Raw genomic sequence first — 16927 nt, 5'->3', positions numbered from 1 at the left:
ATTTACATAACAATTCATAACAGTAGCAAAGTTACAGTTATGAAGTAGCAATGAAAATAATTTATGGTGTGTGTGGGGGGGGGTCACCACCACGTGAGGAACTGTATCAAAGGGTGGCAGCATTAGGAAGGCTGAGGAACACTGACCAGGAACACCTTAGAGGGACTGCTGGATTTGTTTCATGGTTACTAGGTGATAAGTGTTCACACCCTGAAGGCCTCTCCACCGACACAGCAAAGCGAATCAGACTGAATTTGGAAAAGCCCAGGTTGAATGGGCATTCCAGGGTGGTTCTCGGCCCCTCAGAGAGGAGACTGGGATGAGAGACTGGAAGAACCACCTGTCTGTTTTCTGGGATGCAGCTTATATACCCCGTGGGAGTGGTCTTGAGCCTCTCTTGGGGAGGAGCCGTGTTTGTGGGCTTAGAAGGGGTGGGTTTAGGGAAAGAGATGGGGAGGGGAGTTGAGGTGGATCTTCCACCAGACTCCTTCCAAACATTCCAGACTCCTTGGGTATAGGGCTGCCAGGGGTTGAGGTGGAGCTCCCACCCAAACACTAGGGTTCAGGTCTTGGCTCTGTTGTGAGCCTGTGGTGAGGAGAACATCTTGGTGGCTGCAGCTGTGGAAAGTCTGCTTACCTCAAAGAAGCAAGAAAGCCTGGAAGGAGGAAGGTGGGGAGAGAGAAAGAGAGAGGGGGAGGCAGGGAGGGAGAAACAGAGAGGGGCTGACTGACTTTCCCTTTTTATTCCATCCCAGCACCCCAGGCTTTGGGATGGTAGCAACTGTTGTGTGACGAAACTTTTTTGGGGGGCGGAGGGGGCAGATTCAACACACACATCTACTCTCCCCAGATAGGGAACCCATGACAGACTAAAGTACAGAGACCACTGAAGTCCAGTTTGGAGAACCAATGAGTTTTATTGGGGTTACTCACAGGAATATGGGTGAGGGGTTACTTACAGGAGCAGAAATGACTCAAAAACAGCCGCATCACCAAAGCCCACCCCAGCATGGGTCAGAGCTCACAAAAGCTGGAAACCTGGAGCACACTGCACAGCCTGCAGGCAGTTCAACAGGTTGGAGAGTGTCGTTTCCAGGTGCCTCAGTTGGTCTAATCCTCTTCCAGGAAGCTGAGCCGGTTCTGTTTCTTCCAGGCAGCCGGTCTCTCAGTCTGCGAGTCTTCTAGCAGCTCAGCCTTTTCCCTCTGGGGCACTCTCTGGCAGGGAGGGGCCTCGTGAATCTGGTCAGTTTCAGGGACTTCCTGAAGCTGTTTTGAGTTGCTTACTGTCTTAGTTAGGGTTTTATTGCTGTGAAGAGACACTATGACCGTGGCAACTCTTATACGGAAAACATTTCATTGGGGCTGCCTTACAGGTTCCGAGGTTTAGTCCATTATCAGCATGGCAGGAAGCGTGGGAGCCTGCAGGTCTGTGGAGGGCCTGATACGGAGGGGTGAGGTGGGATCTATGGAGAGGCTGACATGGAGGGGTGAGGAGGGCTCTGTGGAGGGCCTGATACGGAGGGGTGAGGTGGGCTCTGTGGAGAGGCTGAGATGGAGGGGCTTGTGTGCTATTGAAAGGATGGCAGCTGTGTATGGAGGGTCACTTAAGTTTGGGCAAAGGGACCGCAGTGGCCAGACAGCCTAGACTGCGGCACCAAGGCATCTAACTGAGCAACTGATGGGCCCGCTCCCCTCCTCGGTGCTCCCCAGATCTGGTGGCTTCGGAGGGGACAGGCATGACTTGCTGCCAGGCATTTCTAGGCCCCCATTCATTTACACTTTGCTGTGTCCAGGACTCCATTTTCGCCTTACAGAGACACAGCGGCACCTTCTTCAGTGATACCTGTGGGTGGGACACCCTTCGCCCCGAGTGTGAATTTAGCTGCATTTGACTCTCTGGGGTCACAAACTTTAATGAAGAGCAGAGGGCAATTACTGCACTCTCTTCATGGCCCGTGCTCTGCATCCTAGTGCTGCAGACAAAGCTGTACACAGCCCTCTCCCAGTGGATGAGCACCACCAGTTCCAGTAACACTATTTGCAAAGCAAACAATGGCCAATGGATGGGCAAGCCCATGAGCCCTCCTCACCCCTCCACCTCAGGCCTTCCATAGAGCCCACCTCACCCCTCCATCTCAGCCTCTCCACAGAGCCCTCCTCACCCCTCCATCTCAGCCTCTCCACAGAGCCCACCTCACCCCTCCATCTCAGCCTCTCCATAGAGCCCGCCTCACCCCTCCACCTCAGCCTCTCCACAGAGCCCACCTCACCCCTCCATCTCAGCCTCTCCATAGAGTCCGCCTCACCCCTCCACCTCAGCCTCTCCACAGAGCCCACCCCACCCCTCCATCTCAGCCTCTCCACAGAGCCCACCTCACCCCTCCACCTCAGCCTCTCCACAGAGCCCACCTCACCCCTCCATCTCAGCCTCTCCACAGAGCCCACCTCACCCCTCCATCTCAGCCTCTCCACAGAGCCCACCTCACCCCTCCATCTCAGCCTCTCCACAGAGCCCTCTCTGAGGTCCTGGTGTGCTAAGTGTGATGCAAAGCCAGCAGCAGGCTGTAAGAGAGACATGAGCTGACTTGTGATTCTGTGAGGCAACTCAGGCTGTTTGGTGGGGAAGACCTGGGAGAGGGCTATAGAGAGTGAAAGCGAGGAGAGGTAAGAGCTCGGTGAAGTCATCCCAGGAGAGGATGGCTGGCTTAAAGAAGGGCACTGGCGTGACGGGAAGGTGTCACGGACATGTTTGAACAGCATGCCCTTTAACACTGGGAGCTGACCACAAGGGCTATAGGAGGAAGCTTCGAACCGACCTCACTGACATCAGAGACAAGGCAGGGTGGACACCATCATCGCCACAATTCAACGCCAATTGAACGTAGAGGAGAAGATGGACCATGAACACTTGTGGGGGAACAAGTGTCACCCCACAGGGTGACTAGATAATAACAATACTGTTCGGCTGTGGAAGGACTAACAGGCCCAAGCATGGCTGAATGGCCTGGACAGGTTTCTCCTTTTACCCTTCTTCCCCTTGCTAAAAACCATTAGGTTACACCCCTAAAGCTAGCGCCCAAGGTCCATTCCCTTATTTGGCCACTGACTCATTCCTGAGACAAAACACCAAGGTCCAACCATGAGAATTCATTATTTGGCCAACATGCCCAGGCAGTATTTACCAACTCACCCTATGCAGAAACGCTTGCTCCTGCTTGCTTGCACTTGCTGCTGCTGCTGCTGCCTTTGCAGCCTCCCCCCAGCCCACCCCCACCACCCACAACCCCCACTGCTTGCTCTTGCAGGGTAATAATCTCCTTTGTGCTAAGAATTTGGTGTCTGGGTATATCCTGTACTCTGAGGGGGCCAACCTCCCTCACAACTGTATTCCCCAAAAATGTTTTAGTTTCACAACAAAGAACTGATGAACATTAGAGACAAGAGGCAGGCTTACCATGATCTAATGTCACACAATGTGTGCATGTGTGACAGTGTCACATAATACCCCAGCAATAAGCACAATTTGTATGCATCCAAATAAACAAAGGATTTCTTAAAATAAGCTTGAAGGGTGTCAAGATCTTGGCCAGCCTGGGCTACATGGTGAGACCCTATCCCCCAAATAGGACAAAATAATAAAGGTTTCAATTTTTTAAAATATCAGCATTAAATCAAGGCAAATGCAATACGATAAGAAAATGAAATGAGATGTAAGTTATGGAAGGCATGTCACGTAGAGGACAGAGCTGACCAAGAAGCTACTTCAAAAATAGAATTTAATGGGGACTGGGGAGATGTCTCAGTAGGTCAAGTGCTTGCTGCACAGACATGAAACCTGAGTTCCATCCCAGAATCCACATAAAAAAGCTGGAAGTAGCACCATGATTGTAACAGGGGGACTATTCCCGAGGAGTGACATCTGATGCCGCCTCTGGTCTCTTCATGCATCATGCATTCCCGCACACAGGCACCTGCACATACATAGGTATGCACACACCTGTGAGCACAAGCACACGTTTATTCATGCAAACACACACACACACACACACACACACACACACACACACACACACACACACACACACACACTTAACAGACTAAAAACAAATTTAAGTGGCAACAAAGAGTAACAGGATTGAAGACCGATAAGACAAAAATAGAATAAAGATGTGGCCACAAGGTGGCAGTAGCTCTCAGAGGCGATGTTAGGTTGCTCTTGGCAAGTACAGGAAGCCAACGCACCTGAAATTAACTATAAAGAAATATATACCTTTCTATTAAAATGTTGTGTCTTTCAGATTTATTTTAAATTGGCTGTCATTGTGTGAATGTGTGGACATGAGAGGACAACTTTCAGGAGTTGTTTCTATCCACCCACTGTAGGATCCATCAAACTCAGATGGCCAGATTTCATCTTTAAACACTGATTCCACTAGTGTGGCACACACCTTTAATCCCAGCATTATGGAGGCAAAGGCAGGCTATCTCTCTGAGTTTCAGGCCAGTCATGACGACATCATGAGAGCCTGTCTCAAACAAGAAAAAAAAAAAAAAAGGATTCTACCCCCTGTCAGGCTTCATGCCCATAGTGCATTCAGGAAAGAGGATCATAAGCAGAGGAACTGGCAAATGCAGGCAGGGTAACATCACAGGAAGCAGGGAGGTCAGAGGTCCATCCCTGCAGTCATCAAGGGAGGCAGGGCTGGTCCATGAGAGCCCTCCAGCCACATCCTCCTGCCTTCCTAGCCCTAGACAGGTGGAAACCCTGCTTCCCACATTACCTCTTTTGGAATTTTTCTTCTCCAAAATGCACTGAGGAGTAGGGTCCATTAGTGGGTTTTGTTGGAGGCCCTGTGTGGTCAACTTTCCATGGCTGTGATAAAATACTCGAGACAACCAACTGAACGGGGGAAGGCCTATTCCTCACATGATTTCTGTGGTTTCACCGCTGGCTGCTTGGCTCCATTGATTTTGGCCTGTGATGAGGCAAAAATTTATGGTAGGGAGAATGTGGTGGGACAGCGGCAGCGATTCTAGCTCTCCTCTAGACTTCACCTGGACCCCACTTCCTGCTGCCTTTAAAGGGCTCAAAACCTCAAACGTACAAGTTACTCAATACCTCAAGAACAATGGACTTGGGACACTGATACACAGTGCAAGCTCCTGCCCAGCAGCCTCTAGATTAGTGTCTGGTTGAATGCTGGGTAAGGCATCCTTGCCCAGCCGATCCTTGGAGTCCATCTTCATAATTGCCTGCTATTGCTATTGTACCAATTATCTTTTCCATTGCTGTGACAAAGCACCGGAGAACACATTGAGGGAAGAAGGTTCATCTGGGTTCTAGTTCATCCTGGTGAGGAAAGCCCGAGGCAGGAGCTTGAGACTGCCCGCTCACATTTCCATGGACCAGGAAGCAGGAGAGAGATGGCGGCTGGTGCTCTTCAGGCTTTCTCCTTTTCTTTCATCCAGCCTTGGCTTCAGTCCATGGGATGGTGCCACTCACATTTAGAGTGGCTCTCCCGTGAGTTAAACATCTCTAGAGACACCATCACAGACACACCCTGAAGTGTCCCCTCTAGGTCATTCCAAATCGAGTCAGGTTGCTAACAAAGATGAACCAGGTGTCTCCAAACTGGCCGACCTCCAGGTTGCTTGAGGGGGATGAAGAGCCACCCCTTAACTAAGGCATCACCATGCCACTGAAGGCAGCAACAGACACCGTCGTGAGACAGGCACTGTTTCTGTTTTCCACCCCAGTGCATGCTGGGTCAGCGTGGAGAAATATCCAAGAGCTCTGCTAACTCTGTGCGAGTCACCTAACCTGGCCAACTAACTATTCCTCTCCCCAACGAGTCTTGGGGCTGACCCACAAGAGGACATCTTAGAGAGACTGGCACAGAGCAGGCATTCTGCTATAATGCATATCACGCCCACAGTCATGCTGTTGAGCCATCTGCACAACCTTCTGAGGACTGTTTTTCTTTATAAACACCACTCTATCCTCTCTGGGTCCACCCCACGTTTTCCTTTGCTCTTCCTGCATTCCTAGCCACGCTGGACTGCCCTGACTACTGCTGAATGTGAACTCAGACAGCGGACCTAAGTGTTTTCTCCAGGCAGCTCCACCTCCACCTGCAGATTACTGGCCAGGTGGATGGTGAAGTTCTGGATGTCAGGGGGACGGTGGAACTGCCCAAGATGGCAGCTTCTGGAGGAAGTTCCTGAGTGGGTCACCAGGTGGCAGCACAGGCAGGTAGGCCTCCTAGTGGAAGAACCCTGTACCCTGTACTGAGAAGCTGTTCAGGGTCCCCACGGGCCTCACCCCTGGGAAGAGCCATACTTGCCTGTTCCCACACAGCAGTTATAACTGTCATCTGTCTCTGCAGATGGATGTGCAAGTCACGGACATTACCATTCTTCAAAGCCTCACAACAAATAAGACCCAAGATTGAAGAATAACCACAGTCAGGATGGGTGCAATTGGGTGACCTGGTTACTGCCAGAGAAAACCACAGGATGTTTTAAGTCTTATTCCAGAAAATTTCCAAAGAAAATTGTCTAAGCCCCACGGTAGTCACCACCGGCTTCAGCACCGTCAGCGTTTCCCCCACGGTCTTACGAGAAGCCTCACCTTTTAAAACTAGAGTATTCTTAACTCTACTCCCAAACAATATGACAATTTACTATAAATAGCTCCACCCAGAGCTATTATCACCAGGCCATATCACTCCCTAACGAAAGGGCCAGTGGTGCCATGTTATCATCTGATACCCGTCACACTCACGTCCCTTTTCACACCCTGCCTTTTTCAGTTGTTTGTTCTGTCACAATCAAGTGCCACAGACACGATTATGTCTTTTAATTTCACTAGTGTGCTAACAGCACACCCTCTCTGTCCCTCATCACCCCCCCCCCCATCCCCTTCTCTCTGCCCTAATGAATTAATGAATCAGGTCAGTTGTTCTAGAAAACATCAGTGAACCAGGATCCCTGGAAACTGTTTGCAGAGGCTGATTAACTGAGTAAAACCTCAGTGACTGTGGAGAGGCTGGAACGCTGCAGGTCCAGAGCCTAATTACAATTTATCTTGGCCTGTCTTTAGTCCATTAAACAGTTATTCCCTGCCCCACTGTGTCAGACCTAACATTCTGATACACAGATTAAAATCTTGGTAATGTAGTAACAAAACACTACTCTCCACCAATCAAAGGACTAAGAGTGCTAACAGATAGCATCTGGGGCCTACAGCCAAGATTTCTCTGCTTTGTTGTTATCACATGCTTAATGTTCCCACCAGTGTACTTTATGTCTTGAATTATGGCTTTCTTAGTTCTGCTGCTCTACAAACTGAAACTGCTTTCACGTTGGAACATCGAATTTGGGCTGTCCTAAAACTGTTTCTGGGCCAGGGTCACTTATAATTGGCTTCAGAATAAACTTACACCTTTTGAGGTGAGAGCTGTGCTTTCGTGTGGACATGCTCCATCCCTGGCAAACAGTAGCATACGTTGAGCAAATGACTTTAATAAGAGCGAGGCTAAATAATTAGAGTTTGGGCCCTTTCGAGTGTACACGCAGGCTCTAATCCACGGACAAGGCATTCGGTCTCGGGATGTGAGGATGAGGAGGAAGGAAGCAGATGCAGACCTGGACAGGACAGGAGGCGTCCTCCGGAGACTCTCAGCACTGCATCCCTCCCCCAGAGCACTGACCAAACTTTTGCACCCGTATCCTCGAAGCTCTCCTGAACACACGGCTGCTAGTTCATTTGCTTGTGTCGCGTTCTGAGAAAACTGGAGATGACTGAAGGCACAAAGCCAAGCCATGCATGTTCCTCGGGTCTTCCACAGACAGCCTGCTGACACACACGCTTGCGGCAGACTTGCCAAAGATACCCATCACCCCGCTCCCACCCCCCTATCTCCCCACCCCCCCCACCCCTATTCCATCCCCTATTCCACCCCCCATTCCACCCCCCACCCCCCACCCCCCACCCCGGTCCCTTCCCGGTCCTCCCACGTTCCCCACACCAATAGCAGCAGGAGCTTTAAGCGAGCACCACCCACCCTACACAGGTTGCCTGGGCCCGTCGGCCCGCCCACCGCCGCCCGCCCCGCCCCCGCGCTCTTCCTCCCCATTGGCTGCTCCTGTTGCGCCCCGCCCACAGAGGCTCCGGCCCCCGCCCCCTTCACCTTTCACCTCCTCACCTTCCGGAGCTCCCAGAAGCCTCAGTCCTCGCCCACCGGGAGAAGAGGGGGCGGGGAAACTGTACGTCACGACTAGCAATTACAGGTGGATATAGTTGTCCATCAAAGCAACACTGGTCACGGATTAGTTGAGAGGCAGCAGTGGGTAGGGAAGCTGGCGTAAATGCTTCCGCGCATGCTCAGTGTGGGTGCAGTGACGCAGCCGCGGGGGCAGTCATGGCGGCTCGGTGCGTGCGGCTGGCGCGGCGCAGTCTCCCGGCGTTGGCGCTGTCGCTCAGGTAAGAGAGTGCTGCTCCTCCGCGTCGGCCCCACTCACTGCCGAGAGCTCTGGCTGCGGCCTTGGCGGCGATCTGGGGTCCCCACAGCCAGTCCTTGCGCCGTGGAGCCTCGTCCTCACAGCCGGGTCCCCGTGCCTGGCTTCACCTCGCGGGAGTCCCGGGATCTGCGGTGCGGCGCTGTCTGAACTGGGCTCGAGAGCCGAGGAGCAGGGCCGCTGGGACGTAAGCGTGGGGATCCAGGCTCTGTAGCGATATGTCTGGGGGAAGGTTCCGCCACTTGCTTTCCTGGCGACGCACCTCATGCTCACGGGAACGGGGCACCACCCCTCCTGGGATTGCAAAAGACAACCCCAGAAACCAGAGACTTGCCCAAGGTCAGAAGCCTGCCTGCGCAGGGGCTGGGGTTGCTAATACTGGTAGGTAGCTGCAGTTACGCAGTTCAGGGCCGGGGCCATCTCAAGCATGCTCCAGACCAGGATGTATGCTGCCCGGTTTACGGGCTTTTTCCACTGTCCTTCACAGTCCTCCTCCACTTTTGGCCTTCAGGGAATGTGAGGTCCGAGGAGCAGCAAAGCCAGTGTGTGCGCGGTTTATTTAGGCAAATGTGCCTTTTTTGCCATCTTTACCTTAACCCGTGGCCTCAGGCTTTTGAGTCACAACTCCAAAGTTAGGCAAATACTTAGTATGTTTACTTGTTCCCTGCTAGGACCAAGTTATTGGTTAATGAAAAGCGACTTTGCCTGAATCTTGTGGAAACTGGGTAGAATGAGAGCTGGTCTTTTCATCTGGTGAGGGGAAGCAGGTGGATGATCTCTTAAAAGGTGACAAGATGAAAACTGGCTTACATTATGCAAAGAGCCGGGAGCAAAGCAGCCTTCTGGAATATTGCTGTAGAAGCACTTCTCATTTATGGTGATGCATTTGGAGTTAATTGACAGGAAGGCAGTCCCTCATCCTAACCTCCCACTCTCTGCACCCCAAACTTGGTTCATATCTGTCCCTGAAATGGTGGTTTTGAAGAAAGGATGCCTTAGGAGGAGGCCAGAGAGCTGTATGGCTGATAGTCATAGCTCCCATAGTATCCCTAAGCTTGCCTGCCCTCTTCCCTCTGGGACACAGCCCTAGGAATTCTGTGGATGAAAGGATCTGTACAGCAAAGCTGACCTGCCAAAAGGCTGTAATTGTCACCCCCAGGGCTGGAAATAATTCATAGTGAGAGCAGGTTTTTATATTCTTAGTTTAATTTTGCTTTTCAAAAATTAGGCTCTGTTTTGTTTTGTTTTTATATGTATGGGTGTTTTGCCTGTACGTATGTGCATGTACATACCAGATGCACGTCTGGTGCCCTCTGAGGTCAGGAGGAAGTGTCAGATACCCTGGAATTGAAGTTACAGTTAGATAGTTGTTAGCTGCAGTGTAGGTACTGGGAATCAAACTCAGGTCCTCTGTAAGAGTAACGAGTTCTTGACCACTGAGCCAACTCTCCAGCCCAGATTCTTAGCTTTTCAAATAGCATGAAAGGAAAAGTAAGATAAAAAGTCACTGCTGGGTCCAGAAAGAGGGTTCACTGGTTAAAAGCACTGGCTGCTTTTGTGGAAGACCTAGTGTGCCCGGCACCCACACTGGGTGGTTAACAGCCACTTGTAACTCCAGCTCTAAGGGGATCATGCTTCTCTTCTGGCTTACTTCCAGGATTCATTTGGACTTCTCTTTCCATTTCCCCTGCACAGCACTTGTACTCCCTTTTCCATTCCTCTGTCCAAGTGATACCCAGTTCCTGAAATGCATCTCTCCTATCCACCTTACTCCTGTAGCTGACCTGGACTGCAGAGCCCTTTGTGGATCAACAATTCCAGCACTCAGCACTTGGAAGACTGAGGCTAAAGGATTGCAAGTTTACTGCCAGACTCAATCTCCGAATAATAAAGACATCAAAAAGAAAGCCAGTACCTGGAGAGAAGTCTCAGTGGTTAAGAGTGTTCACTGCTCTTGTAGAGGACCCAAGTTCAGTTCCTAGCATCCACACTAGACAGATCACAGCCACCTGTAATTCCAGCTCTAAAGTATCCCGTGGCTTTGGCTTTCATGGGCACCCACACTCATGTGGCATACACTTACACAGACACATGCAGGGACATACTTACACATAGTTAAATATAATAGCAATACATTATCTCCTCTAGTCAGCTTGCTGGACATTGTGGTCCACACTTTTAATCCCAGCACTTGGGAGGCAGAGGCAGGCAGAGCTCCATTGATTCTGGGGCCAACCTGTTCTACATAGTGAATTCAAGCCAGCCAAGGTTACAGAGTGAGGTCCTCTAAGTCTCCTGGTTCTCTCTGCTTTGGGCCTCCTGCAGCCATGACTCCAGTCATCACAGAAACCACAGGCCATTGTATTTTGGGTGTTTACTTTTTCTGTCTGATGAAAGGATTTCTGCTCAGGCCACTGTCATCAGCAGGATGCAAAGTGGGTCTTGTGCCATGAAAGGGGTCTAGGTGCTTGGACTCAAGGAGACACCTTAGAATACATGAAGAGGTAGGGAATACTATATAAATAGTCATAAGTCACTTAATGACAGGGCTGCTTTCTATGAACTGTGTTGTCAGCTGATCCTGTTAGCTAATGGGTATCAGAGTGCATTAGCACAGTGTAGTAGAACAGCCACAGCTACCTATGCCATGTGCTCTTAGGTAACGACTCAGGATGGGGACAGGGCTAAAGAGATGGGTCAGTGGTTAAGAGTGCTTGCTTTTCCATAGGACCCAACTGCAGTTCCCAGCACTCATGGTGGACAATTCACAACCACCTGTAACTAGCTCCAGGGGATTTGCTACCTTCTTCTGGCCTCCTAGGACCCTGCACTCAGGTGGCATACTCATACAGACACATAAAAAGGCACCCACATTCTTTGTTGTGGTGTGTGCAGTGTGAGCACATGGGGAAGGCCCAAGGTCAACGTCAGGTATCTTCCCACTGTCCCATTGACTTACTTGTTGTGGGTAGCTGCCACAGTACATGTGTGGCATCCAGAGGACAACTTGCAGAAATTAGTTCTCCCCTTCCATCATATAGGTCCTGGGAATTGAACTCATGCCACGGCTGGCTTGGTGGCAAGCACCTTGACCCAGTGACCTAGGTTGAAGCTCATGATTCAACTAGGGTGGCCGGCCAGCGGGCTTCAGGGGTCTACCTGTCCCTGCCACAAGACGAGGGCTACAGTTGTACCTCCATGCTCAGCTTTCTTATGTGGGTTCTGGGGGGCTCTGGTCTTCGTGCTTGCACTGCAGGGACTTGACCTACTGAGCCACCTCACCTCCCCAGCCCCACAACACATGTATTTTGTGTGTTACAATTGCTTTTGTTAGGTCTGAGATAAGTCTTTTCTAGCAAATACTTTGAAATTACCCAAATTCACTTTTTTTTAAACATTTACTCTGTTGGGGAAGAGAGATGCATATCATTACATGTGTGGAAATTGGGACAACTTGTGGGGAATTGGTTCTCTCTACCATGTGGGTCCTCTGGACTAGAACTCTGGTTGTCAGGCTTGGAAGCCAGTGGCCTTGCCCACTGAGCCATCTCAAAGGCGCAAGTTTCTAAAATCTTATGTCTGTCTTTAGGCTGTCTTCACTTCTTATGTGTGGGCTTTTCCTTAGGCCTTCTCCTCGCTTGTTGTGCACAGCTACGAAACAGAAGAACAATGGCCAGGGCCTGGAAGAGGACTTGGGCCATTGTGAGCCGAAGACAGAGCCACCCTCTGCAGACAAGACTGTCCTGGAAGAGAAGGTTAAGCTGGAAGAGCAGCTGAGGGAGACCATGGTAAGGACCCTGTCTTAAGGTTTTTGTTGTTATGAAGAGACACCATGACCATGGCAGCTCTTAAAAATGAAAACATTTAATTGAGGTGGCTCGCTTACAGTTCAGAGGTTCAGTCCATTAGCATCATGGTGGGACATGGCAGCATGCAGGCAGACATGGTGCTAGAGAAGTAGCTGAGAGTCCTACATCTTGCAACAGGAAGTGGACTGTCTCGCTGGCATGTCTTGAGCATGGATGAGACCTCAAAGCCTACCTCTACAGTGACACACTTCCTCCAACAAGGCCACATCTCCTAACAGTGCCACTTCCTTTGGGGGCCATTTTCTTTCAAACCACCACAGACCCTCAGTGTACACACTGCTGAATTGTTCCCTGCATGGTCCACACGACAGCTTCCAAGTTCACAGGTGACATGGCAGACAAAGACATTTAATCATTTGTGTACTGCCTGCTGTGGGCCCAGCGCTGGCAAACTAACTGCCAAACCGGGACTAGATCCAAACTCTCTGTGGCTCTGCTTCTGACCGGGGAAGTCTCTGTGTTATGGTAAAACTATGCCTTTAATCCCAGCACTCGGGAGGCAGAGGCAGGTGGATATCTGTGAGTTCGAGGTCAGCCTGGTCTATAAAGTGAGTTCCAGGACAGCCAAAGCTATTACATAGGGAAACCTTGTCTCAAAAAAAAAAAAAAAAGGACTACAGGGTCTTGCATACAAATGAGGGACACTTGGTGTGATAAAGCTGGAATTTAGGAAGGGAACTAGAAAATTATGTACAGGAGTTGAATGTGGGAGTCAGTGATAGCAATTATCAATCCGTGTTGAAAAGTAAGCAGCAGGGACTGGAGAGATGGCTCAGTGGTTAAGAGCACTGGCTGTTCTTCCAAAGGACCCAGGTTCAATTCCCAGAACCCACATGGCAGCTCATAACTGTCTGTAGCTCCAGTTTCAGGGGATCTGGCATCCTCACACGGACATACATGCAGGCAAAACACCAATGCACATAAATTAAAAAAAAATAGGCAGCAGTTAAGTTCTGTAAGTGTGGGGGCAATTGGTAGCATCAAACTTACATGGCTGGCACTGTGATGAACTCTTGTTAATCCTCAACCATGGTACCTTCATAGATGAGAAAACTGAGACACAAAAGCTAGTGGGATCTCCCAAGTTATCAAGGCTAGACCAGGATAAGCTGCCATAGAGCCTTGTTCCATGACAGACTGAAAATGGAGGTCAGAGGTATTGTAGAGACCTCTGGAGTCCACCAGTGGATTTTGAACTAGAGATGGTCAGGAATGGTGGCGATGGGGACAGTGGAGATCTGTCCTATCTCTGGTCCCAGTTATTTGGCTGGGCATGGCCTCTTTGAGATTTCCTCCCATGTGATCTTCCTTCCCCTCCAGGGGACCACTGAGGTAGGTGACCCCCAGTGATGTGCTCTGACACCTTCAAGTTGAACAGGAAAGTAGCATTCTCCCCTGAGGGGTGACGAAGGCATGAGCACATAAGGACCTCTGGCTCTCCCCCACTGTGCCCTTGGGTAGGAGTCTCTCACATTATTCTCTGCCTCTTGGAGACACCAGCAAGGTGTAAATTTGTAAATTTTCTCTTCTTAAACTGTCCTGGTTTTGTCTAAAATCTCAATTAAATAGCAAATTTTATTTATGTCCTAATTTAGAGTTTATTATATAATCATTTCAAAATCAGAATGGCTTTCTCACACATTTGTAACATAACCTTTTTTTCCCCTCCTTTAGGAAAAATACAAACGAGCTTTGGCAGATACTGAGAATCTACGGCAGAGAAGCCAGAAGCTGGTGGAGGAGGCCAAGTTGTATGGTAAGCAGACTTTGTGGTCTCTTGAGTGGGGAGAGCACTCTTGAGTGACTAGCAGGTAGATGGTGATGTAGACGGAGCTCCTGCTGTCTTCATTCTTACTCTCCTGGTTCAGCTGGCCATGGCCTGCCTGGTCAGCACGGGACACCCTGGTTTGGGAGCCTCGGGGCACGTTAAGCTAATTTCTCTGCCTGTGCTTTCTTCCTTTCCTCTCTCTGAGGACATATTACCTGTTATCTCAGAAGTTCTGTGGTTCTATGGCGTATCAGGGCATCATGAACAGCCCTGTGTGAGGAGCCCATGCAACTGATACTAAGTGGAGACCATCTTTTCTTCCTCCATGCAGGCATCCAGGGCTTCTGCAAGGACTTACTGGAGGTCGCAGACATCCTGGAAAAGGCAACCCAGAGTGTTCCAAAGGAGGAGGTCAGCGACAGCAACCCTCATTTGAAGAGCCTATATGAAGGGCTGGTGATGACTGAAGTCCAGATTCAGAAGGTGTTCACAAAACATGGCTTGCTCAGGCTCGACCCCATTGGGGCCAAGTTCGACCCTTATGAACACGAGGCCTTGTTCCACACCCCTGTGGAGGGGAAAGAGCCAGGCACTGTGGCACTAGTTAGTAAGGTGGGATACAAGCTGCATGGGCGTACCCTCAGGCCAGCTCTGGTGGGGGTAGTGAAGGAAGCTTAGCTGCCTCCCTCGGGGCTCTGGACTTTGTAGGTCACTTGCTAGAACTCGAAAAGTAGGCTTGTAATTTCTCATCTGTGAACACATGTGACCCTCGCCGGGCCTTGTTGGAATCCTTAAGTAAGCTGAGCAGAACGCGAAGCTGCTTGCACACTGCATCAGGGACTCTGGGAGCCTGGTCACTGGGTTTGGTGCCACCGACTTCAGAAGAGGCCAGCGGGGCCTCAGGAGCAGTGTGACTAACACTGTATCTGTTCACCTGGTAATCGATAAGTACTTTACACAAATAAAAGGTCTTTGGCTACATCTGCACTGCACGGTCTACCTCTGGGTGCCAAAGCGCTGGTGTCACTCAGCATGGTGGGGTTCCCTTGAAGGGAAGGGCCAGAGTGGGAACACTGTTCTTCCCAGCAAAGCTAAGACCTTCAAGAGCATGAGTTCCTTCATAGGTAGGATTTAGCTGCTGTGAATAGCAGCCTTTGAACTGGGAAGTGAACACCTGAACTTGGACATACTTAGTTTTTTTCCCTGTTTACAGTCTTCTCAATATTTACGTCTGTAGGTAAGTAGTTGCTAAGGACACACTATAAAGACAGACCATTTCGAACGTAAAGCCGCATAGCTAGTATGCTTCAGACATTTCCACTTTACAGATTGTTGTTAAGAGGATTAAAAATCCCATCTTTTGTCTTCCTAGTTTTCTAGTATTGAATTTTATCATCTAGTGGAGATCTGGTGAGCTCCTGAGGAGAAAGCCTGGCTCACTCAGTTCACAGCTCTTCAAGCTTGGAGCTGCAGGCATGCATCACAGAAGCTGCCTATGTCTGGGTTGTACACCTTAGACTTACATATAGTTACAATACAGATCATAGGAGAAAACCAAAGGAGCCAAAGCCACATGGTAGAAGCTGACTTCAGGCTTCCACCAGCCAAAGGGCCTGTTTTCCATTCCTATAAAGCTCAGAAAAAAAACTCAGAAGTGGTGATCTAAAGGAAGCTGTGCCAAAGCAAGTAGGGCACTGATCCACCCTTGTGCAGAAGCCAGGGCAGTACAGTAAATGCAGAGTGCTGTTAAGTTTGAAAGATACAAGTTATCTCAAAATGGAAGGTTCTGTCTTCATACATTCTCCTTTAAGCTGCCTTGACCTATTTAGACAGAAGCAGCCTGACACGGCAGAGGCAATGTTCCTTTGTGCTGCATAGCTGTGCGTACACAAGGCTCAACCGTGGATGTGTCATCAGCCTTGTTCGCAGCGTCCACGTTAGACTCAAGAAAAATGTCAAAGGCCAGCAAGATGAGTCAGCCAGTCAAAGCACCTGCTGCCAAGCCTGACAACCTGAGTTCAGTCTCCAGAACCCCCACAATGGGAGAGGATTCCCAAAGTTGTCCTCTGACCCCCACCTGCACCCAAACACAATAATCAAGTTTAAGAACAGTTGACTGAACATGGCCAGGATTTCTCCTGTCTCCACGTACACTCCACTTACACGGTGCGTGGCCTTCTGGAGAGTGCATAGATTATGTGTAGATGGTGCCTGCTGTCTTACGTAAGCCACTTCAACACCGTTTTGGGTACCCTGGAAGGGAGGAGGGTCCTGGAACCAGTCAGGAATGACGAAATGTAACCATGTTTTTGCAAGTTCATCAGTCAGCACTAACAAGAGATACACAGATACACATTTTCACCTGGAAATTCAAGTCTTTCTCAGCCACATGCAAGTCCATTGACTGGAAGCTGCATGATAGAAGCTGGGTATGTTGTGTGAGTGTGGCTAACCAGAACTTTAGAGGCATCTGGAAATGGGCCCTGCTCCCTGGAAATCATCTTTGGCCTGGCTGGTACTCTCAGGATCAGACTCGCTGTGGATGTGTAGCTGTGCGGCCCGTGGGGACTTCTGCTTTGTTGACAGCAGCTTTCCACCTTGGGCAAGAAGCTAGCGTGACAGCACAGTGCCTTCTGTGAAGCTGGAGGATCAAGAAGCACACAGACATGGCTTTGTTCTCAACAATTTAATGTAAAAGAATAATAAAAATGGTAGGGTTTCAATTCTTAATACATTCTTGGAATGTTGGCCTCCCAGAGAGCATTATTTC

The 16927-nt window shown here is 49.9% G+C and overlaps 1 protein-coding gene across 2 annotated transcripts; it reads left to right on the top strand.

The window, feature by feature from the left end:
- The first annotated feature begins 8329 nt into the window (after positions 1–8329).
- Grpel1 (GrpE like 1, mitochondrial) lies at positions 8330–15144 on the top strand. Of its 2 annotated transcripts, none has more exons than XM_006985590.3 (4): positions 8330–8485; positions 12146–12308; positions 14064–14145; positions 14489–15144. In XM_006985590.3, exons 1-4 carry the CDS (start codon positions 8424–8426, stop codon positions 14833–14835), a joined length of 654 nt encoding a protein of 217 aa, XP_006985652.1. In that variant the 5' UTR covers positions 8330–8423; the 3' UTR covers positions 14836–15144. The 2 variants fall into 2 exon arrangements, with proteins under 2 accessions (XP_006985652.1, XP_015859524.1); XM_016004038.3 differs by having other exon boundaries at positions 8342–8485; positions 12172–12308.
- Positions 15145–16927: the final 1783 nt, after the last annotated feature.

Source organism: Peromyscus maniculatus, chromosome 10, assembly GCF_049852395.1.
Source record: "Peromyscus maniculatus bairdii isolate BWxNUB_F1_BW_parent chromosome 10, HU_Pman_BW_mat_3.1, whole genome shotgun sequence".
In the NCBI taxonomy this organism is placed as follows: Eukaryota; Metazoa; Chordata; class Mammalia; order Rodentia; family Cricetidae; genus Peromyscus; species Peromyscus maniculatus.
This window is presented reverse-complemented; position numbering and strand designations above follow the sequence as displayed.

What these genes read in the sequence shown, in the direction of transcription:
- Grpel1 (XM_016004038.3), top strand. Translation starts at nt 8,371, where the DNA reads ATGCTTCCGCGCATGCTCAGTGTGGGTGCAGTGACGCAGCCGCGGGGG. An exon ending in GCGTTGGCGCTGTCGCTCAG is followed by an intron (nt 8,486 to 12,171) that starts GTAAGAGAGTGC and finishes TGTTGTGCACAG; the next exon opens with CTACGAAACAGAAGAACAAT. An exon ending in GGAGGAGGCCAAGTTGTATG is followed by an intron (nt 14,146 to 14,488) that starts GTAAGCAGACTT and finishes TCCTCCATGCAG; the next exon opens with GCATCCAGGGCTTCTGCAAG.